At 34.8% G+C, this 25,810-nt stretch overlaps 1 protein-coding gene across 2 annotated transcripts; it reads left to right on the forward strand.

Moving 5' to 3' along the window:
* The first annotated feature begins 664 nt into the window (after positions 1-664).
* LOC120151979 (protein MICROTUBULE BINDING PROTEIN 2C-like) lies at positions 665-25,810 on the forward strand. Of its 2 annotated transcripts, XM_039164279.1 has the most exons (7): positions 665-675; positions 19,855-19,862; positions 23,301-23,576; positions 23,744-23,827; positions 24,276-24,599; positions 25,069-25,287; positions 25,382-25,810. In XM_039164279.1, exons 3-7 carry the CDS (start codon positions 23,370-23,372, stop codon positions 25,541-25,543), a joined length of 996 nt encoding a protein of 331 aa, XP_039020210.1. In that variant the 5' UTR covers positions 665-675; positions 19,855-19,862; positions 23,301-23,369; the 3' UTR covers positions 25,544-25,810. The 2 variants fall into 2 exon arrangements, with proteins under 2 accessions (XP_039020210.1, XP_039020211.1); XM_039164280.1 differs by lacking the exons at positions 665-675; positions 19,855-19,862 and having other exon boundaries at positions 23,300-23,576.

Raw genomic sequence — 25,810 nt, forward strand, 5'->3', positions numbered from 1 at the left:
TCGTCAACTTGGCTAGAAGGAGTTTAGGCTGGACCACCACTGGTCCTGGACCTGCTCCTCTGCTGTCCTTCAAGTTTGGCCTAATGTTGCTGCTCATTGGTCCTGTGATCGGTTTAAGTTTACAGCTCAAAATTACATTTGCTTATTCGAAACTGCATTTGTCCAATGATTGGTCTATTCGTTTAAGCTCGAAGGATCATATTCAATTTAAGAAGAACTTCGAACATAAATTTTCATTATAGTATATTTATAATATATGTTTTTTCTCTCAAATCTCAATTAATTGTACTCTTTATCATACATGAATAATTTTGCATTATATGTTATTGTCCTTTGATGTAGTACAATACAACATTAGTGTACCATCAATCTCAGGGTTGTGTAAATTTAATTTTAGAAAAAGGACAAGAAATTAAAACGTTGGCCATTGCTATGAAACGCCCTGATAGGGAAACATGACCGAGTTTGGCTTGACAGTTTATAATCATGTGAGCTGCCATTGCCAATCTGCCATTTTTTGTTTTAACCAGATACCCCCAACCAGCAGGATATAGACGTCCTTCAGGAGCAGCAAAAGTCTACTGTCAACTGATAAATGGAGGAGATTTTCCGTTCGAGTTTCGACCTGGCTCGACTTCAGAATAGTCAGAATTTGGGGTTTATTTCTCTCTCTCTTTGAATCATTGATTTTTCACAAGGTCAAAGATTTCTCCATTTTTCTTAATAGATATTCTTTGAGTTTGCTATTATTGGTGAAGTAGTGAAGGTGAAATATCTGAGTAAGCAGTCAATTGAAGACCAACATGGATTGTTTGGCGCTGGTCATGTACATTGCCTCGATAGCCAAAGGGAAGGATCATTTAGAGATTTCTCTCAACACCGTGGCCATAGATAGCGACTGAAAGCTAGCACCTCAAAACTGTGCCACATGGAGGTGGTCCTTCACTCAATGACTCCTTCCTACATGGTCTTGGTCACTGATTTTGATGTGCCAGAAGTTAGTAAGCATCCCCACTTGATGGATCATAGTGAATATACTGTGTCTGATGCAACTGATCCCATGTCTCCTGATTCAATTTCTTACACAGATGGCATAAACTTGAACTGGTTTCATTTTCTTTTCATCAAATTTAAAGAATTTTGATCATCAACTTGTTGACGTTACAGATTTGCAGCTGAGACCAGCAAATGCTCAATTCTACAGGGGTAATTTTTTCTCTTTTAAAAATCGGGTTTTGATATTGGACGAGTTGTTTTTTCATTAAAAGTTTTAGGGTCAGGTCGAGGTTGGATTTAAGTAAAACTCGCTCCATCCCGCCTAGATAAATTCAAGGCTAAATTGTTCTGTATTTTTATCGATAAAAACCGGGTTGCTGTTGGTGTGAGCACAAAACCGCCCTTTCCGATTTTCGTCCCTATTCAAATGAGGAGAGGATGAATATAATCATTTGCTTTCTGGGAAAACAATTGTGAATCTCACAATATCCCAATGTGTACTAAGGTCTGAAAGTAAAGAGGCGGTGTTTATTTGCTTGTCAAAGGCGACACAAGTTACCTCATCTTAGCTGGACATGTGAGAGGAAAGCATAGTTATGGCATGAAAATGAAAGGAAGAAGCAATGGACTTTGGGACAATGAACTCTTCCATATGGAATGCCGTAAGCAGCAAGGGATTTTCAGCCTTGCTTATGAACGTCTGTCTATGTCCATTTCCGTCATAATCGAGCATGACTGCCGGTTTTCTTAAGTCACCTCCTGACTCAAAAGCACCATTGATGAAAGCCTGGAGAATGATCCTCCTAATACCTACGTAGCTGGGTAATCAAACCCATTGAATAAAATCAAGGACATTATTGATTCTCAGGTAAAACTTGTCAAGCAAATCTGGAACAGCAGATGAGAAACGTAGCAGTCGCTGACAGTACAAAGAGACAAAAGACAATCTTTGCCTTTTTTGATTTTTGCACCCAACTTACTGAATGATAATGTTGGAAGGTAAAAGAACACTTTGTATGACAATTGAAAAGCACCATTGATAAATTCATCATTCAATATCACACCATTGTTGAAAAGCATGATGTTTTTGGAATCCTGCGTAGTACACACATGGAAATTGAATGTCATATTAGATTTACTGTTGTAGGAAAGAAGCAATGGAAGAGTCCCACACAGCAGTGAAAACAGGTTCTCCAACTTTGGTGCTTCCTACTTCCTAGGCCGTCTCGGGTCAGCTTCCGCCATTCTTACTGGGCTGCCATCCCATTCTGATGCCAATCTGTTTCGTAAAACGCCAAACAATCAGCCATTGATGTTTTTCGGGATAACTGAGAAGCACAATGAAAAATCATGTACAGAGAACAGGTTACATGGGAAAAGCAAATGAATGGGAGCTGGCAGTGCTACTACTTGACCGCAGAGAAATGCTACCGGTACATGGTATCGGTCCTGAAAGATGATTTGCTGCAAAGGAACCACAATCGCATTGAGCAATTTCATTGACAATGATTTGACTCGAACCTGTTAGGCTTCTCGTCGTGCTATCTTCAATCCCCGGTAAGTCCTCAGTTTTATGAGGCTGTTGACACCTTGAACCTTGCATAAATTCCTCTAGGCTACTCATGGTATTGAAAGATGAATGTTGATTCCACTCTCTGCTTTACTATTTGAAGAGACCTTGCATAAATGGTTATTGTCATCAATTGTCTTAGTCACAGATGCTTTCATTGGCTTCAATGTAATTGGATCTTCTTCACCATCCTTCATTAAGTCCTCAAGAGCATGTCTTTTCCTTGCATAATTCTGAAAATCCCGTTCAATCTCACCGGAAATAGATGTCATTATCCCAAGAGATTTTCCGGATTTTTCACTATCACTATTCACATCTGTATGATACTTGGAATGGAAAACCTCATACTTCAATCGACTCCGTGAAAGAACTTCCCTGTCAATGAAAATATCCCTGATCGACTGATAATCACTCTCATGAATAAATACAACCACCTCCGGCGCATGGGATGCAGGAAAGGTCTCACTCGTATCACAAACTTTGTTTTCTTCCTTACTAGGACTTGCAGTATACAATGCCCCCTGTATCGGATTCTTCCAAGCCATGAAATCATTAACTCCATAAATTCAAATCGATTTTGTTTAAAAAATTTCAAATTCAAATCGGGTTATAAAGTAGAATAACTCGAAAATTTTGGTAACTAGTGGATTAGTTTTCAAGTTTAAGTCGAGTCCCTTAATTTGTATAATATATGTATATCACATATGAAAAACTATGAAGAAATATCTATGTATTGTATATGATTATAGAAAACGATTTAAGTTATAATAAAATGGTACAATAATATTATAAATATTTATAATTAAATTTAAATGGTTGAATTTCTCAAATAATGCAATGGAAAAAATTATTTGCTCGAATAATGCACTCTACAAATTATTTCGTGAAATAGGGTGAATGCTACAGTGAACCCCGAAGACGCATTGGAGTCCAAGCGTCTTACCTTTCCCGACCAGCCAGCAACTGGTGACGTCAAAGCCCCTTGAAGACGCATGGCAATCCATGCGTCTTCCCCCCCGGCATGTGTTTTCCTCACGTGCATGGGCCATGAACGATCGATGAAAACCCTCGAAGTCGTATCCCCCTCCATGCGTCTTCCCCATCCCATGCATGTGCCCGTATTAGCGAAGAGAACCCCTTGAAGGCCCATGGCTTTCCATGCGTTTTTCCCATCCCCTACATCTGCCTCTTCCCCCTCTCTGAACGCTTGTGGCCCCTTGCATGGTATGCCCGTGAAGCCTCTGCATACATGGCAGCAGTAACAGAGGGGAGAGAGTAGGGGGAGGGGGTCGGTTCCTACGTAGGTGCATCTCCAGCATGCGTCTTATGGGTCCCCTGGCGTGGCCGACAAAGTCGCATGGCATTGAAATGATAAAAGTGTAACCCATACTCTTGCCCTCCTATCCTATCCTAACCTATACCCTATAAGAACAAGTTGAACATTAAAAAAATTCTTTATACTATATATATATCTAAGAATGAAATCGGGGCAATTACAATTTAGAAAATTGATACAGGGAGCAGAAGCAATTGCAATTCAGAAAATTGATAAAGGAAACATAAGTAATTGCAAAGAAGATTAACAAAGTGAGCATTTAAGAAAATTTGGTGTGCTTTTTCTTTTGTTATTCTAATTTGAGTATGTTTTATATGGTAAATTTGTTTAAATTTATGTTATTTTGTATGAAATTAGTTTAATAGTTTATTGATTTTTTTTGTAAGAACGAAGGTAAACTAAGTTTGAAGAAATTTTATTTGATGTATTTTATAATTATTTTTATAAATATTTGTTAATGTTACGATTGTTGTTATGTTTATTTTTATATTGTTGTTATATATATTATATTTTATTCTATTCTAAATACAAATTTTGATGTTGTTGAGAAAATGAGCAACAACTTTTTCACGATTGTCCATTATAGTGGACATATTATGGAAAATGAGGTCGGAGATGTTTTCCAGTCTGAAAGACCTATAAATATGATGTTCAAAAGATATATCACATTTGTAGAAATAAAAAGCAGAGGAAATAAAGCAGAGGATATAAAGGAAAATCCGAGCTACAGTTGATGGTTTGAAGTACAGGTTCATGGTACGTCTCAATCCAGTTAGATATGTTGCAGTACCAGTTGAAGAAGATGATGATATTGAAACCATGATTGTATTACATGAGTCAACAAATATTTCAATTATTGAGTTATTTGTTGATGTGCGTAACATATCTGATGTTCATGGGTCATCAAGAAATGTAGCTGGAAATTCATCTCAAATGACTTTCGGAAGTGAATTTGAGGACCCAATATACAGATCGATAAACAATTTAATGGCGTTATTGGAAAGTGTTGAGTTAATCGAATGACGAAATTGGCCAAGAGGGGGGTGAATTGGCAATAAAAATTTTGTGGAAGCTTTTTGCAGAAAATTGAAAGTAATTGCACAGCGATTTACAGTGGTTCGACTTTCTCAAACAAAGTCTACGTCCACTACCTTAGCTATCCACACTAAGGATTTTCCAACAAATTCACTAATTTGTTCTTTCTTTTGAGGCCAAAGAGATAACCTTACAATTCCCTCAAGAGTATACCCCAACTCTTGAGAACACTCTTTTCTCAAAGAGAAGATTACAAATTTGCAAACTTACAAGAAAACCTCACAAGGTAAGATGTTTGCACAATTCTAGAACAAAGAAAAGAACACTCAAAGATGAATACAACTGAGCACAAAAAGTGTTCTTGAAAGCAAAATGAATATTGAATGAAAATGAGCTTGAAATGCTCAAACTTGAGGTTTGATGCTTTCTCTTTGATTCTCTCTTGATTCTAGTTGCTTGATGTTTCTTGTATTTGATCAATGGCTTCTAAGCTTGCTTAAATACACCTTGGATCACTTCTGAACGTTGGGGATAATTAGAGAAGATATTATAGCCGTTTTAGTGTGAAAACATTTAATAAAACAGCTTGGACAGTGGGGGGAATCGGTTCCCTCTCATAGGGAATCGGTTCCCTAAGTGTAAAATTCAAATATTTCGACCGTTGAACAAGGGGGAATCGGTACCCCCTTGGGGGGAATCGGTTCCCTCCGAGCATTCTGGAAATCTCGGAGCCAAACCATTCAGGGGGGAATCGGTTCCTCCTATGGGGGGGAATCGGTTCCCTCTGAGTATTCTGGAATTTTTGGCTTTGAATTGGTTCGAAATACTTTGTAAAATATTTTGAAATTGTTTTATGATTAAAACTTAATTTTACACTTAAGTAAGGATCAAAAATGATTTTTGAAATATTTGGAGTAATATTTTGATATTCGAATAGTTATATCGAATATACTTAGAAAATCATTTGGAAAATCTTAAAATTCATTTAACTTAATTTGTTATATCAAAATCTTAAAATGTTTCAACAATCTCCCCCTTTTTGATATAACAAAACATTTTAAGATTTTTGAAATCAAGTTTTGAAATTACTCCCCCTTACTTTAACACTTCTTCAATTTATCATGTAAAACATTAAACACTTATTCTTCTCCCCCTTTTTGTTAAATCAAAAAGACATTGTAAAACAAGGTTTTGAAAATCATTTAGCCAATTGATTTATTAATTATAAGCTTAAGCTGCTAAGATCACAATCAAAAGAGAGGTTAGCCATTAGTTTCATAAATCAATATTCATAAATAATGTGATATGGCAAAATTGGTCATATTGCTAATGATAATGTAAATAATGCAGAAATGTATAAAACACACCAAACATATAAGTTCACACCATTCATATATCCAAAATCCACAAAATCAAACAAATCAAAATGTTGAAACAATATTCATTTTGTTCAAAGTTTTAAAGCTAAACATAAAATCAAGCATCCGGATCGGTAGGAGGAAAACGGGCTCGCATAGCGGCCATCTCGTGTGTGAGTTCATTGATACGAGCGTTGGTTGATTCATTGTTTGCACGCATCTCCCGAAGAATCTCTAATTGTTGAGCTCCCATTGTGGATAAATGAGACTCTATAGAGGAAAAACGCGAGTCCATGGTAGCGTATCGGAAATCGAATGTCTCCATAAAGGATTGAAAATATGGAGGCATTTGATGCGTTTGTTGAGCTTGCTCCTCGGGCTGCTCTTCGGGTTGTTCAGGTTCTTCTTCAGCTTCATCAATATCCCTCATTAATTGTTCAAACTCGGGATCTTCGTCAGCCTCGGGTGGAGCTTGTGAAGAACTAGCTCCCGGAGTAGAAGAACGAACCCATTCACCGGTTTCTTTGTCCTTTACCCATCCCGCTCTCGTTAAGGAAAGAAGATTTATTTGTTTCTTAAGAGGAAAAACGGCATCTAGACCGACTCTAAGCCCAGCTTTGGAAAACAGATTACTCAAAAAGCAACCGTAAACTAGAGATGAACAGTGTTTCTTGTTAGGAACAAGATTTACGGTTTCAACAATTTCAGCAAAAATAATCTGAGGTAGGTTAATTTTAATACGGTTTTCGAAACAATGTAACCACCAAAGATCCAAAGCTCTAAGAGTAGAATAACGACCTCCGGATGGTCGAAACCACCAAGAAATCATTAGATGAAGAAAACGCTCATGTAGGTCTAAGACACTCGCACTATCTCTTCTTTTATAACGAGAACCTAAGATTTGTTTTTCATTCGAAATACCATCATTATCTAATCCAAAAGTATTGGCTATATATGCCGGGTCAATATATAAGAATTGTCCTAGAAGGTAGGAACGAATTCCTATGGTTTCGGTTTCAGCTTGGTTTTTAACGCATACGGCATTAGAGTAGAATATACGAACAAGTTGATGGTAAACGATGGGTTCAAGATCAAATAGTTTATCAAATTTCCATTCTTGTAAAATGGGAAGATATTTAAAATTGATAGCTAACATAGCTTGACGAGAAGGAATACGTTCTTCCCGGATTTTGTAAGAATCGAAATACTGATAATACCAATATCGGTGATTTCTAGACCCAGGATGATTGAAACACGAATTTTGGATAGTCAAGTTAGGATCAGTGGGATTGGGATTAGAAATTGGAATAGAATGAGGATTTGGAGGTGGATTTGGTTGACGACTGGAACGACTAGATGAAGACCTAGGACGTTTAGGATTTGACATGGTGAAGGAAATCGGAATAGATATAATAACCTGCAATTTTAAAACAAGTGTATGCAATTCAATTAATCCCAAAACTCAAATGAGTCCTCAATATTTCAAGATTCTCTAAATCAATCCTAATGGGCAAAGTTTTTGAAAAGCTTTTGAAAAATATGGTTTTGAGACACAATATATGTGTAACAACAATATAATTTGATCAAAACACAATAATAACAATTTTTTTTTTATTTCGAAAATTTTAAAAATTTGAAAAATTCTTGTGTTTTTGATGAAATTAGTTGTAACATCTAGTTTCTAATCACTAAATAATCAATGCCCGATCACTATTTCAACCTAGAACTAATTGAAACTATCATATGTTCAAAAATAATGAAATAAAGAGTTTAGAAAAATTTACCTTGAAATATGAAGATTGAGGGGATTTAGATGTTGTTTGCACGATTTTAATGATTCCAACAGGTTTGGAAGATGATTTATGAAGCAAATTCCGATTAATATCGTTGATTTGAGGTAAAAATGGAGATTTGAGGGGTTTAGAGGGTGAGAACGGCGGAGAGAGAGAGAGGAAGAGGGTTTTTGAGAGTTTGGGGTGATTCTGCCCGATTTTAGCAGAACCCCAGGGGGGTATCGATTCCCCTGTGGGGGGAATCGGTTCCCCTTCAAAGGGGGAATCGGTTCCCTCATTGGGGGGATCGATTCCCTCTGCACCAAAATGCTAAAATCCGATTTTTTAAGCACAAAATGCTAAATTAATCTTTTCTAGTGGTATTGGCAACTCATATATCAAACATTAATTATGTTCAAATAATTAAAATAGTCTTTAATTGTTTTTGAACATAAAATTAATTTTCATTAAGAATCACAAACTCCCCCTAACTAATAGCAAGAATGCAATCAAAAATTATTATTATAAGCATTTTTCAAGATTTATTAAAAGTGCTACAATTATTTTAAACACTAAGTGAAGATAGGTTGGTCAAACCTAATTCTCTCCTAAGTGTCCAAAATCTTTCCTTGTCTAAGGGTTTTGTAAAGTTATCCGCTAATTGGTGCAAAGTATCAACAAATTCTAGAACTACATCTTCCTTAGTGACATGGTCTCTAATGAAGTGATGTCTTATTTCAATGTGCTTAGTTCTAGAGTGTTGGATGGGATTTTTAGTGAGACAAATAGCACTAGTATTGTCACACTTGATAGGAATGGTACCTACTTCAATTCCATAATCAAAAAGTTGTTGTTTCATCCATAAAACTTGTGCACAGCAACTACCGGCTGAAATGTATTCTGCTTCAGTGGTAGATAATGCAACACAATTTTGTTTCTTTGAAAACCAAGAAATCAACATATTTCCAAGGAATTGACAAGTACCGGAGGTGCTTTTCCTATCTAATTTGCATCCTCCATAATCCGCATCAGAAAAAGCATGCAAGCTAAAGCTAGAGTCTCTAGGATACCAAAGTCCTAAACTAGGAGTGTCCTTAAGGTATCTAAAGATTCTCTTAACAGCTAGTAAATGTGATTCCTTAGGACATGATTGAAATCTAGCACATAAGCAAACACTAAACATAATGTCCGGTCTACTTGCAGTTAGATAAAGCAAAGAGCCAATCATTGACCTATATAATTTAACATCTACACATTTACCTCCTTCATCCAAGTCAAGCTTTGTTGAAGAGCTCATTGGAGTGTTATGAGGTTTCCCATTTTCCAGTCCAAACTTCTTGAGCATATCTTTGACGTACTTAGCTTGATTAATGAAGATGCCATCTTTCTTTGCTTGATTTGGAGTCCCAAGAAAAATGAGAGCTCCCCCATCATGCTCATCTCAAACTCACTTTGCATTAGCTTAGAAAATTCTTGACAAAGAACATCATTAGTAGAACCAAATATTATATCATCACATAAATTTGAACTACTAATAAATCTTTACCTTTTCTCTTTAAAAACAATGTAGTGTCAACCTTTCCTTTTAAAAAACCTTTTTCAATTAAAAAATTTGACAATCTTTCATACCAAGCTCTAGGAGCTTGTTTTAAACCATAAAGAGCTTTTGTCAATTTTAAAACATGATCCGGAAAATTTGAATCTTCAAAACCTGGAGGTTGTTCCACGTACACTTCTTCTTTTATAAAACCATTTAAAAATGCACTTTTAACATCCATTTGATATAATTTAAATTCATTGAAACATGCAAATGCTAATAACATTCTAATTGCTTCCATCCTAGCTACGGGAGCGTATGTTTCATCATAGTCTATGCCTTCTTCTTGAGTATAGCCTTGAGCAACAAGTCTAGCCTTGTTCCTCACTATATTACCACTTTCATCAAGTTTATTTCTAAAAACCCATCTAGTACCTACAGTAGATTTATCACTAGGCCTTTCAACTAATGTCCATACTTTACTTCTCTCAAATTGATTTAATTCTTCTTGCATAGCCATAATCCAATGTTCATCTTTTAATGCTTCTTTGATGTTCTTAGGCTCTATGCATGAAATAAATGCAACATAATTACAGATATTTCTAAGAGAAGATCGAGTAGTTACCCCTTTTGATGGATCACCTATAATTTCACCATCTTTGACATAGTTGTACTCTCTTGGAAAAGATACTTCCCTTTCTTCAATGGTTGGATTCTCGAGGGGATCATGAGTTTCCTCATCTTTGTTTCTTCCTTTGATGATGATTCTCCAACGTCATATCTAACGTCATTTGCTTGTACAATACCTACATCATCATTAACAGAAGAATCCTTCCTCGGAAGGGGATTATCATCGAAAACAACATGTATAGACTCTTCTACAACTAAAGTTCTTTTATTAAATACACGATAAGCTTTAGAGTTTAAGGAATAACCCAGAAAAATTCCTTCATCACTTTTAGCATCAAATTTACCAAGATTTTCTTTACCGTTGTTTAAAACAAAACATTTACATCCAAAAGGATGAAAATAGCTAATGTTAGGCTTTTTATTTTGAGAATTTCATATGGAGTTTTCTTTAAAATTGGCCTAATCATTACTCGATTTATAACATAACAAGCGGTATTTGTGGCTTCCGCCCAAAAATATTTTGGCAAATTATTTTCACAAAGCATGGTTCTAGCCATTTCTTCTAAAGTTCGATTTTTCCTCTCAACAACTCCATTTTGTTGAGGGGTTCTAGGTGCTGAAAAATTGTGGCTAATACCATTAGAATTACAAAACTCAATAAATCCAAGATTTTCAAATTCAGTTCCATGATCACTTCTAACACTAGTGATAGAGTATCCTTTTTCATTTTGGATTATTTTGAAAATGTGATGAAATTTTCTAATGCTTCATCTTTAGTACTTAAGAATAGAACCCAAGTGTATCTAGAATAGTCATCTATCAAGACAAATGCATATTGTTTTCCTCCCAAGCTAGTAGTTCTAGTTGGCCCAAAAAGATCTAAATGGATCAATTGTAATACTCTACTAGTTGATACATCATTAATAGATTTAAAAGAAACTCGTTTTTGTTTTCCTTTAGCACAAGCATCACAGATTTTATCATTATCAAATTTAAGCTTAGGCAACCCTCGAACTAAATCACCTTGAATTAGCCGTTGCAGAACACTCATACTAGCATGACCTAGTCTCCTATGCCATAACCAACTATCATGCTCATCCTTAGCAACTAGGCATAAATTAGTCATATCAATAGAATCTAAATGCACCATGTAAATGTTTCCTATTCTATGACCAATAAGCATAATCCGATTAGATGCAATGTCAATGACTTTACAACCATTAATTTCAAATAAGACATTGAATCCTTTGTCGCATAATTGACTAATACTCAATAGATTATGCTTTAATCCATTCACATATAAAACATTTTTAATTTGTATGGAAGAGGTATTACCTATTGTACCAATACCTTCAATGTGACCTTTTGAATTGTCTCCAAAAGTCACTTCTCCTCCATTTTTGGCGTTAAGCTCAATGAACCGGCTTTTGTCTCCGGTCATATGTCTTGAGCATCCACTATCAAGGTACCATGAGTTTGAATTTGTTTCCCGTGCCTTGTAGCAATGCTCCTTTCCCTACAAACATAGATTAATTTTTGATTTTTGGTACCCAAATTCTTTTGGGTCCATATTCATTAGTTTCCAAAATCCTAGTTCCCTTAGGTATCCATTTTTGTAGGACATCTTATCTTTAGTAGTAATGAGTCCTTTAGGAACCCATATACTTCTAAATATTTTACCATTTAAGGTTCGTTGAGGATTTCTATGATTGTAGTTTCTAAAATCTTTTCTAACAAAGTTGGATTTTGAATTTTCTCCTTTTTCAAAATGTTTTGTTCCAACTTTTTTAAAAGAGATTTTAAGATCATCAATTTTCTTTTGATGATCATCATTGACCTTTGAAAGTAAATTTTGCAAATCTAAATTTTTCTTTTCAAACTCTTCTAGTTTGATTTGCAAATCTTTAATTTTACTTTCAAGATCATTGTTGGTTTTGGATATGAGTTTATTTTCATTTTTCAATTTTGAAACATCATTTTTATATTTTAAAAATAATTTCTCATAATCCGAAGCCAACCCATTATTCCTCTAATAGCTCATCATAAGATAAATCATCAAAATCAGATGAGTTAGAGGTTACCTTAGAATCTTCCCCGAATGCCATCAAGCACAAGTTTGCTACTTCTTGTTCCTCTTCATCGGAACCTTCTTCATCGCTCCATGTAGCCACATGAGCCTTGTGCTTATTCTTTGATTGACCCTTTTTCTTCAATTGTGGGCAATCATATTTGACATGCCCCGGCTTTTTGCATTCATAGCAAATGATTGGGTCCTTCTCTTTTGGTTCATTTTTGAGGCCTTCGTTTCGTTTGAATTTTCTTCCTTGGTAAGGTCTCATCATTTTTCTGAACCGTTTGGCAAACAATGCCATTTCCTCGTCATCATCATCATTAGAATCACTCTCATCTTTTGTGGATTTGAGAGCAACTCCAATGTTTTTCTTCTTCTCCTTCTCCTTTGGTGTCTCTTCAACTTTATCAAGGTCCACCTCATCTTCAAGCATCATCTCATGAGTGAGGAGTGAACCGATAAGTTCTTCAAGAGTTAAGGACGATAGGTCCTTAGACTCGATGATTGCCGTCTTCTTTGATTGCCATGATTTTGGGAGGGAGTAGACTAACTTCCTCACAAGCTTTTCATTTGAGATGATCTCTCCATATGATTTGAGACCATTGACAATCGTTGAAAATCTATCCGTCATAGCTTTGATGTCTTCATTTGGTTTCATCCTGAAATTTTCATAGCTATGCGTTAGAATACTAATTTTTGATTTCTTTACCTCATCTGTACCTTCATGTGTGACTTGAAGTTTGTCCCATATTTCTTTGGCGGTTGTACACGATGAAACTCTTCTGTATTCATCTGGTCCAAGAGCACAAAAAATAATATGGATGGCTTTGGAGTTGAGCTGGAACATTCTTGTCTCTCCTTCACTCCACAACCTTGGATGAGTGAGAGGTTTAATGTATCCTTCTTCTACAGCATTCCATGCTCCCATGTCACTTGCTTGAATGAAGTACATCATTCTATTCTTCCAATAGGCATAGTTAGCTCCATTGAAGAAAGGAGGCTTGTTGACGGGCATCGAATCGAGACCGGAGTCGAAGTTTGAAGTGGAGGCCATTGATGACTTTGTAATCGATGTAACTCTTCCCGGATCGACTCAAGAGGCGATTAAACCTTCAAATGAGTTAGGCTCTGATGCCAATTGTTGAGTTAATCGAATGACGAAATTGGCCAAGAGGGGGGTGAATTGGCAATAAAAATTTTGTGGAAGCTTTTGCAGAAAATTGAAAGTAATTGCACAGCGATTTACAGTGGTTCGACTTTCTCAAACAAAGTCTACGTCCACTACCTTAGCTATCCACACTAAGGATTTTCCAACAAATTCACTAATTTGTTCTTTCTTTTGAGGCCAAAGAGATAACCTTACAATTCCCTCAAGAGTATACCCCAACTCTTGAGAACACTCTTTTCTCAAAGAGAAGATTACAAATTTGCAAACTTACAAGAAAACCTCACAAGGTAAGATGTTTGCACAATTCTAGAACAAAGAAAAGAACACTCAAAGATGAATACAACTGAGCACAAAAAGTGTTCTTGAAAGCAAAATGAATATTGAATGAAAATGAGCTTGAAATGCTCAAACTTGAGGTTTGATGCTTTCTCTTTGATTCTCTCTTGATTCTAGTTGCTTGATGTTTCTTGTATTTGATCAATGGCTTCTAAGCTTGCTTAAATACACCTTGGATCACTTCTGAACGTTGGGGATAATTAGAGAAGATATTATAGCCGTTTTAGTGTGAAAACATTTAATAAAACAGCTTGGACAGTGGGGGGAATCGGTTCCCTCTCATAGGGAATCGGTTCCCTAAGTGTAAAATTCAAATATTTCGACCGTTGAACAAGGGGGAATCGGTACCCCCTTGGGGGGAATCGGTTCCCTCCGAGCATTCTGGAAATCTCGGAGCCAAACCATTCAGGGGGGAATCGGTTCCTCCTATGGGGGGAATCGGTTCCCTCTGAGTATTCTGGAATTTTTGGCTTTGAATTGGTTCGAAATACTTTGTAAAATATTTTGAAATTGTTTTATGATTAAAACTTAATTTTACACTTAAGTAAGGATCAAAAATGATTTTTGAAATATTTGGAGTAATGTTTTGATATTCGAATAGTTATATCGAATATACTTAGAAAATCATTTGGAAAATCTTAAAATTCATTTAACTTAATTTGTTATATCAAAATCTTAAAATGTTTCAACAGAAAGTTAAAATGAAGTCGGTGAAACATCCACAGTAGCAGAGTTCGAGGAGAGAAACATATATAACTTGGAATTGATTGTTGATGTTAAAAATCGATGGGGAGAAATCCATGATGATTCCAGCGAAGATGAAGAAACTGAGGAATCCGTTTTACCCGACAATGATAATTTTGGCTGTGGTGGTGCACCTAACCTGGCCACTGATGAAGTTCTGACACTATATCAACCTACTCCTCACATGTACGAGATTGATTATAATGCTATGAGGGCACCAAAATTCCCAAGCATGCCACATATACCTCCATACCATATGGTTGAATCATTCGAAACTTCTGATGAATTTTCGGTTGGGATGCAATTGAGAGGAAAATATGAAGCTAATCTGGCGATTAAAGAGTATTGCATCAAATGTCATATTGATGCTCATATTACAGAGTCCAACCAAAAAGCCATATATGTGAAGTGTGTTAAATATGGCCCAGAGTGCAAATGGAAGATCAGAGTGTCCAAAATTCAAAGGCACGATGTTTGGGTCATCACAAGATACAATGATCATCACACATGTTTGCGGAACTCAATCGAACAAGACCACCGACTATTGAACTCTGATGTAATATGTGTTTAAGTGAAGCTGTTGGTTGACAATAATCCAAGAATCCCTTGTTCAGTCTGCATCTATTTGAAGCCAATTTGGATACCAAGTAAAATATGACAAGGTTTGGGATTCTTGGAGCATAGTGAACCATATCATACAATGAGCTACCACATTTGTTACAAGCAATGAAGCGATTCATCCCGGGAACCATAGTGAAGTCTCAAACTATGCCTGCATATGACGAAGAATGTCAACTTGTTCCAGGGAAGAGGATATTTCATAGACTCTTTTGGGCATTCAAGTCATGCATAGAAGGATTTCCATTTTGCAAATGTATGGTCTAAGTAGATGGTATGTGGTTGTATGGTCAATATAAACATGTATTGTTGATAGCAGTTGCGCAAGATGATGAACGAAATATCTTCCCAATTGCATTTGCCATTGTTGAAGGAGAGACAACAGAGGCATGAGATTTCTTTTTGACCAATCTACGTAAATATGTCGTTCGAGAAGATGGGGTTTGCTTGATATCCAATTGAGGAACATGCATTTTGGCGGCAATTGAACGACCAGGAAGTCATTAGATACCTCCGTATGCATATCCCACATTTTGTATCCTCCATATTGGTAAGAATAATATCGATCAGTTTCATAACGCCCGCATTCGTAGTGAGATAGTAAGCATGGGTAAGTTTTATTTTCAACATTTGTGTATTAATTTATGTGGTTTTTTAATTGAGCTTTAACACAATATATATATATTATGAAACAGGATACGAACTACGACGACCAAATTTTTACAAGAGATTGGAGAATTTGAAGGTATTTTATGATGATCAGCGTGTATGAAAATGGGCTTCGAAAATACAGCGAGAAAAATGGTCGCAAGCATACGATGAACGACGATACGGACACATGACCACAAACCTTGTTGAGGCCATTAATTTAGTACTAAAAGGTACACGCCATCTCCCAATAGCGAGTGTAGTGAAGGAGACATACTTTATGTTGGCTAAGGTTTGGTCCGATAAAGGCAAGGAGATTGAGTGTCTCATAAATAGAGGTCAAACTTGGGCTCCTATAGTGGTGGAAGCAATTGAAGCAAACGAGCGATTGGAAACCTCAATGCTTGTTCATAATTTTGACTGAAGTGGTCATACTTTTGTTGTGTTATGCATACGCCGCAACAAATGAGGAGAAGACCAAACATTTAGATTTGATTTATGACTCAAATGGTGTGATTGTGGTCACTTTCAAGTATGAAGATATCCATGTGCTCATGCACTCGATGCATGTATGTATGATGGTGTAAACACATACATTTATGTTGATGAGTGCTTTAACCTACATAGGATATTAAATGTCTACAACTATGCGTTCAGATAGATCCCAAATTAATCATATTGGCCGAAAAAAGATCATGACGAATGACTGCCAAATCCAATGCTTCGTAGAAGTTCAAAGGGTCGACCTGAGTCCAGTCGTATTCATACCAATATGGATTTTCATGCTAGAGAGAGAGGTCAACAAAAGAGATTATGTAGGGGTGAAGGTCATTCAAAAAAGAAATATCCTAATCAACCAAGATATAGGCCTTATCAGTAGTAATCGTATATGTATTTCTATGTATGTATATATTTAATTTTTTATAATAATTAACTTAATTTTATAATAATTTATGCATAATAATTTGTGTATATATTTGATTTTATAATAATTAACTTAATTTTATAATAATGTATTCAAAATAATTAACTTTATTTTTTAATATTTTTATATTAAATTATTAAATCTTTGATTTTAAGTCAAATTTATGTTTTATAACTAATAATTATTAAATCTTCGAATTTATGTTTTTTATTATAATTATTAAATCTATTTATAATAATAAAGTATATTGTATATTGAAATATATAGATGAGGATTTTATTGTTATTGTTATTTATAAGTCTTCGAATTTAATCAATTTGTTAAGGTAAACAAATTATAACTAATAATTATTAAATATTCGAATTTAAGTTAAGGTAAAAATTTTCAAAAAACAATATATTTACTCATGTTTATGATTGTTATTATATTTTATTGTTATTTATAAATATTCAAATTTAATCAATCTGGTAAGGTAAAAAATTTATAACTGATAATTATTAAATCTTCGAATTTAAGTTAAGGTAAAAAAATTCAAAAAAAATATTTACTCATGTTTACAAAATAAAATACTAGTATAATTTAAATATTTAACTGTAACATATAATAATAACATTTTTCATACTATTACTTTTTAAACAAATAACAATTGAGTTTATAATCGTTGTTGATGTCGGGGTATTGTCGAATGATAATGTCGGGGTGGACGTCTAATGCGTTGTGGTCGTTGCGGTTGCTTAGGAGTATGATACTCATCCTCCTCATTCATTGGGGGCATATCAACTGCTCTTGTAAATATATGTCCACCACTATGTTCTCTCATTCCACCAGTTTCCTCTTTCATCCCTCCTGGAAACGTAGACTGACAAATAGTTGTATTTGACATCATATATGTCATTTGGTCAAAGTCATATGTTGATTCAAACATGGGATAGTAGTTGGGTATATGAGGAGGCATCAACTCCGGTATGTATGCCGGAACAGAAGAATCATAAAACGGATATGTTGTTTCCGCTTCATGTTGTTGAGATGAGCTCTCACTTTCACTCCGTATAAATTTCTCGGCTCTACCAAATTTTCTCTTATATTTTTCAAACTCTTGCCTTTCTCCCAACGTCGTTAGGTACGACTTTCCATGCTCAAAATAATACTGAAGGTAAGCCGAAGTTTTAAAATTAAACTCATCATCTTCCATTGGAGTAATAGGTGGCACGGATGAAGCTATGTTGTTCTAATCATCATTGTAGTTTGCATGCTTTGCAACCCAATTCACGTTGTGCTTACCCCGTCCATCTAATATTTTCAAGGGGCAATGATCCCATGGAATAGGCGGAATAGGTTGGTAGCACTTGAACTGCCTCAACACTCAATCCGCAAACAATATCTCAACAAATGCAAAATGAATCAATGGTGTAACAACAACCCACGTTTCATAACCCCAACAAAACTTGTGGCGACACACACGCTAAAACTTCTTGCTCCAGGTACGACATCCAAATAAACTGTAAAATTAACATTTATGAAAATTAATTCATTACGTAAAATTATAAATAAAGAAATAAATATAAATAACTAAATAAAGTTAAATAAATTAATTTAAAATTAATTTAAATAGTATAATTATATTACATATTCTAAAATTTACCTTCTTTTTGTTATAAATGTCGATCTTTAACCGAAATTCTTTGATATTATTGTTAAATAGCCCCATCCTTTCTATTTTATATTCCGTCTGTAAATCAAAAAAATATCCGTCACTTATTTTTAATCATACTAAATAAATTCTAATTAAGAATTTAAATTAAAATACAAAAAAGAAATTTTACCTCATGGCAAGAGGAAAATCAATCGTTGTTCGACTAATCAGTGTTAAAAATGGAAGTCTGTGTCAAGCCCAAGATTATAACAACATCAAACATCCACCGATTTTCACGGTATTAGTATTCTTGATGATTACTGACGCCTTGCACATCTCACGGTACAAGAACGCCAATATCGCAGATCCCCAACTGTACTGACGCGTATTCTCAAAATTTCTCAAAAACGTGAGATACTACGTATGAACCAGACCATCATATTTATCCGGCATCAAAACTCCCCTAATCAACTGTAAGATATATGCTTGAGTTGCATATACAATTTCTTCTTCGATACTATTTTCTTGGAGTTGAAATTGATCCTCCAACCATGATAACCTCAAACCCCACCCTTTTAAATCTGGGTTTACTGCCTTCTGCTCAAGAAACTCATTGCAAAGTGTTACTACATTTTTATAATCATTTTTCATCACCACCGAAATCCCATTTGTTAGAACCTTGAGTTGTAAGGCCACATCTTCTAGGGTTATCGTGCATTCTCCGCACGTCAAATGAAATGTATGTGTTTCCGGCCTCCAACGTTCAATCAATGCACTTATCAAACCTTGGACCAACTTATACTCCCGTAAATATGTAACATAATAAAATCCAGCATCTTCCAAGTTATCTTCAATCAAAGGGTGTGGCTTAGCAGGAATACTAATATGATGACAGAGGACTCAGTGCTTGTCTTCCTACATTTATAATATTCATGAAATTAATATCAATTAATCATAAAATAAGCATTAATAATATTGATAATGTTTAATAAAAAATATAATGTTTTATTAAATAATAATAACACCATCGCTCCCAAATTGCTATAAATATGTTGAACGTCAAGATGAAGTAGTATTTTATTCTGCCATTTCAACGAGATAAATATGTACAACAAAATTTAATAACTTTAATAATTTAATAACACATAAAGTTGTTGCTGCTTGAAGGGAAATACTAAATAAAAAAATACTACTAACTACATCTAAGTATTCAACAAACATAAGAAACACAAACAACTAATTGAAACGAAATTAACAAACATAACAAATTTAAATTTATCGTCTATATTATTCATATTATTTTATAAATAATATAGATTTTTTAAAAAAAATTAACTAACTAACTAACCGGGTTAAATTTGTCGAATAATGTAGCATGAATCGAGATTCTCTTCTTCTTCTTTCTTTCTCTTTTCTCTTCATTCTTCCTCATTTCTCTTCTTTCTTCTCCTATGCTTTTTTCACTCCCGGTGTAACCCTCTCTCCCTCCCTACACCTCATATTTATATTTAAAACCCATCCCCAATGCTCCAACCACAACCCATAACCGTCCCTCCCTATTCCCACCATTATTGCTCTATTATTGCCGCAATAGTTGCAACATTATTTATGTCATGCATACAGATTCACGTGGTATTACACACCATTATTGCTGACATGCATGCAGAGGCTTCATGGGTGTACCATGTAGGGGGCCACAAGCGTTCAGCGAGGGGGAAGAGGATGGGAAAGACGTATGGAAAGCCATGTGTCTTCGAGGTGTTCTCTCCGCCAATGGGGGCACATGCATGGGATGGGGAAGACGCATGGAGGGGGATGTGACTTCGAGGGTTTTCATCGATCGTGCATGGCCCATGCACATGAGGAAAACGCATGCCAAGGGAAAGACGTATGGATTGCCATGCATCTTCGAGGGGCTTCAACGTCATCGGTGGCTGGCTGGTCGGGAAGGGTAAGATGCTTGGACTTCAATGCGTCTTTGGGGTTCACTGTAGCATTCACCCTATTTCACGAAATAATCTGTCGAGTGCATTATTCGAGCAAATAATTTTTTCCAGTGTATTATTTGAGAAATTCAGCCAATTTAAACAAAACCTCAAACAACTCGACTTGATCGAATGTTCATTTCCTATGAGTAAAATCCAATTACAACCATGAATTATAATCGGTTTAGAATTGTGACTAGAGAATATAATATATTGTACTCTAAATAAACAATATTTAAACACTTTTGATGATAATTCAATCTAGATTCGATCATAAAACCGAAGCATCTACACATAAAAAATAAACCTTACGTTACGCTTTGTAAGTTCAATAGTATTGTAATACCCTAATTTTGTCCAGACGATTTAAATCCATTGGAGGCGATCGAGTGTCAATTTAAAGACGTTCACACATGTTCGTTAAATTAGTGTGAGTGGCTCACTTGGGAAAAATGAGTTTTAGGCTTTGAGAAATGTCGAACATTTATTTGGGTTCGGTAACCATACATTTTTATGATTGAATTTTAAAGCTGAAACATAGTATACCCAAATTAAGTACCAGATTCAAATATTAATTTACAGGCCATTATATAAAATACAACCGAAATTAAATTCTCATACCCATTCTAAACTAAACCCAATACATTTCAACTCTCAAACTCAATCAGCCACTGCCACCTCCTGGATTCCCTTCTAACAGGTTCCATGCATACGCACAACTAGCCCTCTTCAATGTTTCAAGTAACAAACTCGACAAAGCCTCTAACGTCCCAATCAAGCTCACCAAATCCACGTTAGCAACCAATAACAAACCAGTGGCCACGTCAACAAAAGCAGACAAAGAAAAACAGAAGAATAAGAATCTTATTTTGTTTTTTGATTGGATTGTAAATAAAAAAGAGGTTTCTATAAAACCCAAAGGGATGTAACAGTGAGGGTCTCTGGCGATTTGTAAAAACAAATCAAGCAATCAATGTAAGGGGTTCTTACCCATTTTCAAAAGGAAAATACAAAGCAATACAAAGCAGCAGAAAAACAGAGAAAGCAATAGATATAAAAGTATTTTCGAAGTATTCTTCTTCGGTTTCTTTTTGTTTTCCAGTTTTTTTGTGTGCTTGTGTTATTTCGAAACTAAAAAAAGGGAAAAGAGAGTCGGTTGAGTTTACTTTTGGTTGTTAGTTTGTAGCTGGGGTAGGCGTCTTCACGGCTTCCATCAGTACCGTTAAAGGTCATGGGTTTAATATATTTTTAAAAAAGCTATAATATAAATATTTTCAAAAACTATATATTATATATATGTTTTTCAAAATTTTATAAAAAACTATATATATATATACTAAATAAAACCCCGGACAAAAATGAGTGGCTACACCGACGCTATCAACTCATATCAAAACTCATCAAATTCGAGTCAAATTATTATCCTTAGATATATATTTCAAAATTTAATGTATCTTAAAACACCCACTCAACATCTCTACAAAATTATTGTAACAACATAAATCTCAGTAGTTGCATAGATCACAAAAAAAATACATTTCTCTAAATTAATTATCACATTATTTTAAAAATTAAAATTTATTCTATATTTATAAAAACATCAAACCTATCATCAAGAATATGTTACTCCGTAATTTTTTTACTTAAACAAACTCAATTATCAAATAATTTTTAATATTTAGAATTATAATAAAATTAAAATCCATCTTAATGACTGATTAGCATGGTTATCAAAATCGGACCGGATCGGTCGGTTCAACTGGTTGAACCGTGAATCGGTGGCCTGTCTGGTCCGGTTACCTCACAAAACCGGTCTGGCAATTAATCGGTTGAAAACCGGTAGAATCGACTGAAAATCGGTAAAATCAGGATGAACCGGCTGAAAACCGGCAAAACCGATTTGAACCGCCGGTTCACTTTTTTTCTTTTTTTTTAAAAAAATAAACCAAACGACATCGTTTGTTCAACGAGCCAAGTCAAATTCGAGTATTGTTAAGCTCAACTCGACTAAAAAACTCATGAGCTAAAAATTATCAAGTTCAACTCGAACTCAAAATATAATATTAAAACTTGAACTTGAACTTGAAAAGACTCGAACTCAAAAAAAATTTAAAAGTTCGATTGAAGCCTAAAATTTGAGCTCAATTGAAGCGAAAGAATAGTTTGCTCTGGCTCACCAAAAGGCTTCATGATTTTGAATGTCAAATTACCTCTATTATTTATAGAAGTAAGTTAGAATGCTCTTCTATGTTTCTTAGTCATGTGGGATTGTTTTGTTCTCATATTTTTACTCTTTAAACTTTTGGGATGCTCTTCTATGTTTTTTAGCCATGTGAGATTATTTTTTTTTAAAAAAATTAAACCAAATGACATCATTTGTTATAATTTTTTTAAGCCCCAATTTTTTTTGATTATAGTTATATAATTATATTTATTATTTAATATGTTTTACCTTAAATATTATGTTGTAGTTGATTTGAATCATTTTGTTTAACTTGATTTTATGGTTTTTAATTTATATATGTTATGACTTGTAATATTTTTATACTTTTTAATATTGTAAACTTAAAAAAAGTGTTATATATATATATTAATATTGCTTTGAATATTATGTAAATTAAAAAAATTTATTTTATTTAAAATCCGATTTAACTACAGTTGAACCCGATTAAATCAATGAACAAGTATCTTTATCGGTTCAATTTCTGGTCCGATTTTAAAAATATTGATGATTAGAGTAAAAAGTGCCCATTTGGACTGAAAAGGGATCAATCTAGAATTAAAAAATATATATGCAAGGGCCACACAAGGACAAGTAGCATAAAGGGTACTTTTGTAATCTCGTAAACCACCTTCCAAATAGCAGAAAGTTCCGTTGTCAATAAGAGGAAACGGGCAAAATCGATTTTTTTTTTTTGAAAGCAGAGTCATCTTTAACTTCTCTTCTTCACTCATTTTCTCAAATTTGAATTTTCTCTTTGTTTTTCCTTTTGGAAGGAAGAAGAAAATGTTTGAGCCGCAACGCTTCGTGGATTTACAAGAGAATTCGAGTTTCGGGGACCCCAAATCCTGGCTTTCCGGCGATAATCACAACATCATGAACGGCGGCAACTCGTCCCGAGCTCAGTCCTCACTCACTTACTCTAATGCCAATTTGGATCGCGTCCTTTACAACGATCTCGTCGAGATGATCCCTCTCGTTCAGTCCCTCATTGTAATCTTCCCCTCTCTTCACTTTTTTTTGCCTTAATTTTGAAATTAATGAACATGAGGAATCTGGCGAGAAAAGAAGAATTATTTTGTTTACCCTTCCGTTAATTAAAAATGAGAAAATGGGTTTCTTTTTAAATTTAATTATTTGTTAACCATTTGTTTGATCAGGAGCAGAAAGCAAACAATTCATTTACAAGGCGTGGTTCGATGATATACACCAAAACCCCTTCCAGGGAATCCCTATCTCGAAAAGTGAGAATAGATATATTTTATATAATACATAATCTGTGGAATTGTGTATTACTTGCCTAACCTTTCCTTATAGGCTTATACTGTTAATGAATTAGAGTTTGCCAGTTTTATGATTTACTGATTGTTTATGTTTCTTTGTGTTCACAGATTGAATCCATTTGTATGTTTTACTGCATTAGTGTTTCATAAACCTTAGTTAGGCATAGCCAATTGGAATTGTTGTTTTCAGTATTAACATAATGTCTCGTTACACTCGTGATGTGGTAGGATATTTGACATTTGTGTTTTGTTGGGAAAATTTGTGAAGTAAGTTCATAGTAGGATTGTGTAAAATACTGTAGCCAATAGGTTTGGTTAACGTGATCTTTATGTGCACTTGTTTTTACTATCAATTTTTTTCTCGTATTTTATTTTAATGTTCTATAATTTTGTTCTTTCATTCACAAAGGTTAGCGACATAAAAGGGAGGATGAGAAAGAAAAAAGATCAAGCGGACAAGAGTGGTAATAATAATCAGGATGGTGACAACTACTCAATAGTTTCTTCAGAGGCTTTGGCTACAGAAAAAGTAAATGAAGAGTTAATTTCGTTGAGGGAACAACTGGAGGATCTGCAACGAAAGTTGTTCGAGAAGGATGAGCTTTTGAAATCAGCAGAGATTTCAAAGAATGAGATCAATGATGTTCACACGGAACTTGATAGACTGAAGCGACATGCCGTGGAGAAGGACTCTCTAATCAAATCTATTCAGCTGCAACTCTCTGATGCCAAGGTATACATATGTCATGTCTTTTTTGCTGTAAATATTACTTTAAAAAGATTCATCTAATATTCATTGTTATTACCTTTTCAATATTTATCCTTGATACTTTGATGGGAAGAGTGAGACCTGTTTGTGTATTTGGAGCTTATAAAGTTCCGATGAGGAATCATTTCATAATTGAAATAAATAGAATCAGTGTCAACTACTCAAAATACTTGTATTGGTGGAAGATGTTGCAGATTTTTGTAATTTTCTTTTAAATTGGTTATCTAATGTGAGTATTTATCCACTGATTTTGAAATACCAGTATCATCCATTATGAAAGGTTGCAGCATATCTGGTTCTCATTTTTCAATTTCCGTTTTGTAGTTTCGTCTATCAACGAGTCAGTTGATTACTCATATGTGTACATTAAACATATTCATTGTGAACTGCCTCTTGTTCCCATATCAGTATTGATAATTATGGTTTTGCTCAGATTAAACTTGCAGACAAGCAGGCTGCCCTGGAAAAGGCGCGGTGGGAAGCAATGACATCGAAGCAACAGGTGGAGAAGCTGCAGAATAATATTGACTCTATGCGAGGAGAATTTTCAACGTTTATGACGTTTATAAATGGTTTGACAAAGAATAATCCCACTACAGATGCTGATGATTATGAGCTAGAACCATACCATTTGGATCCTCTCCCTTATATAGTATGTTCCCTATCCTATGCCTATATCAAACTACTATAACTTGATTTATTCATTGTTCATCTAGTAACGAGGAATCGGATTTTGGTATAAACAGGATGATCTTGATGACAAGGAGATGCTGAAAATGGAAGAAGCAAAGCAAGCTTATCTTGTTGCACTTGCTGCTACAAAAGAGAAGCAAGATGAAGAATCCATGACAGCTGCAGCCAGTGCAAGGTTATGTCTTCAATCTTTCCTTTTCAGATCAGAAAAATGAGGAATGAAGCAATAGCAATCCATGTATACATGTCATGTCATGTGTTTTGTTTCGCATTAGCTGTGTAGAACATAAACACGACACAAATGTGTATGAAACATGTCATGTCAATTACGTTACAATTGTTTAAATGTCTCATGTCATGTTGTGCCTTATTATGCTGGTTTCATGTTTTTGTTAAACGTGTCTTGGTCAGAACTGACGGCTCTTTGGTTGAAGCGTTCCACGCGAGCTCATTGATGATGTATTTGCAGTATTGATTTCGTA

This window comes from Hibiscus syriacus, unplaced genomic scaffold (assembly GCF_006381635.1).
Source record: "Hibiscus syriacus cultivar Baekdansim isolate YM2019G1 unplaced genomic scaffold, ASM638163v2 tig00111073_pilon, whole genome shotgun sequence".
Classification (NCBI taxonomy): Eukaryota; Viridiplantae; Streptophyta; class Magnoliopsida; order Malvales; family Malvaceae; genus Hibiscus; species Hibiscus syriacus.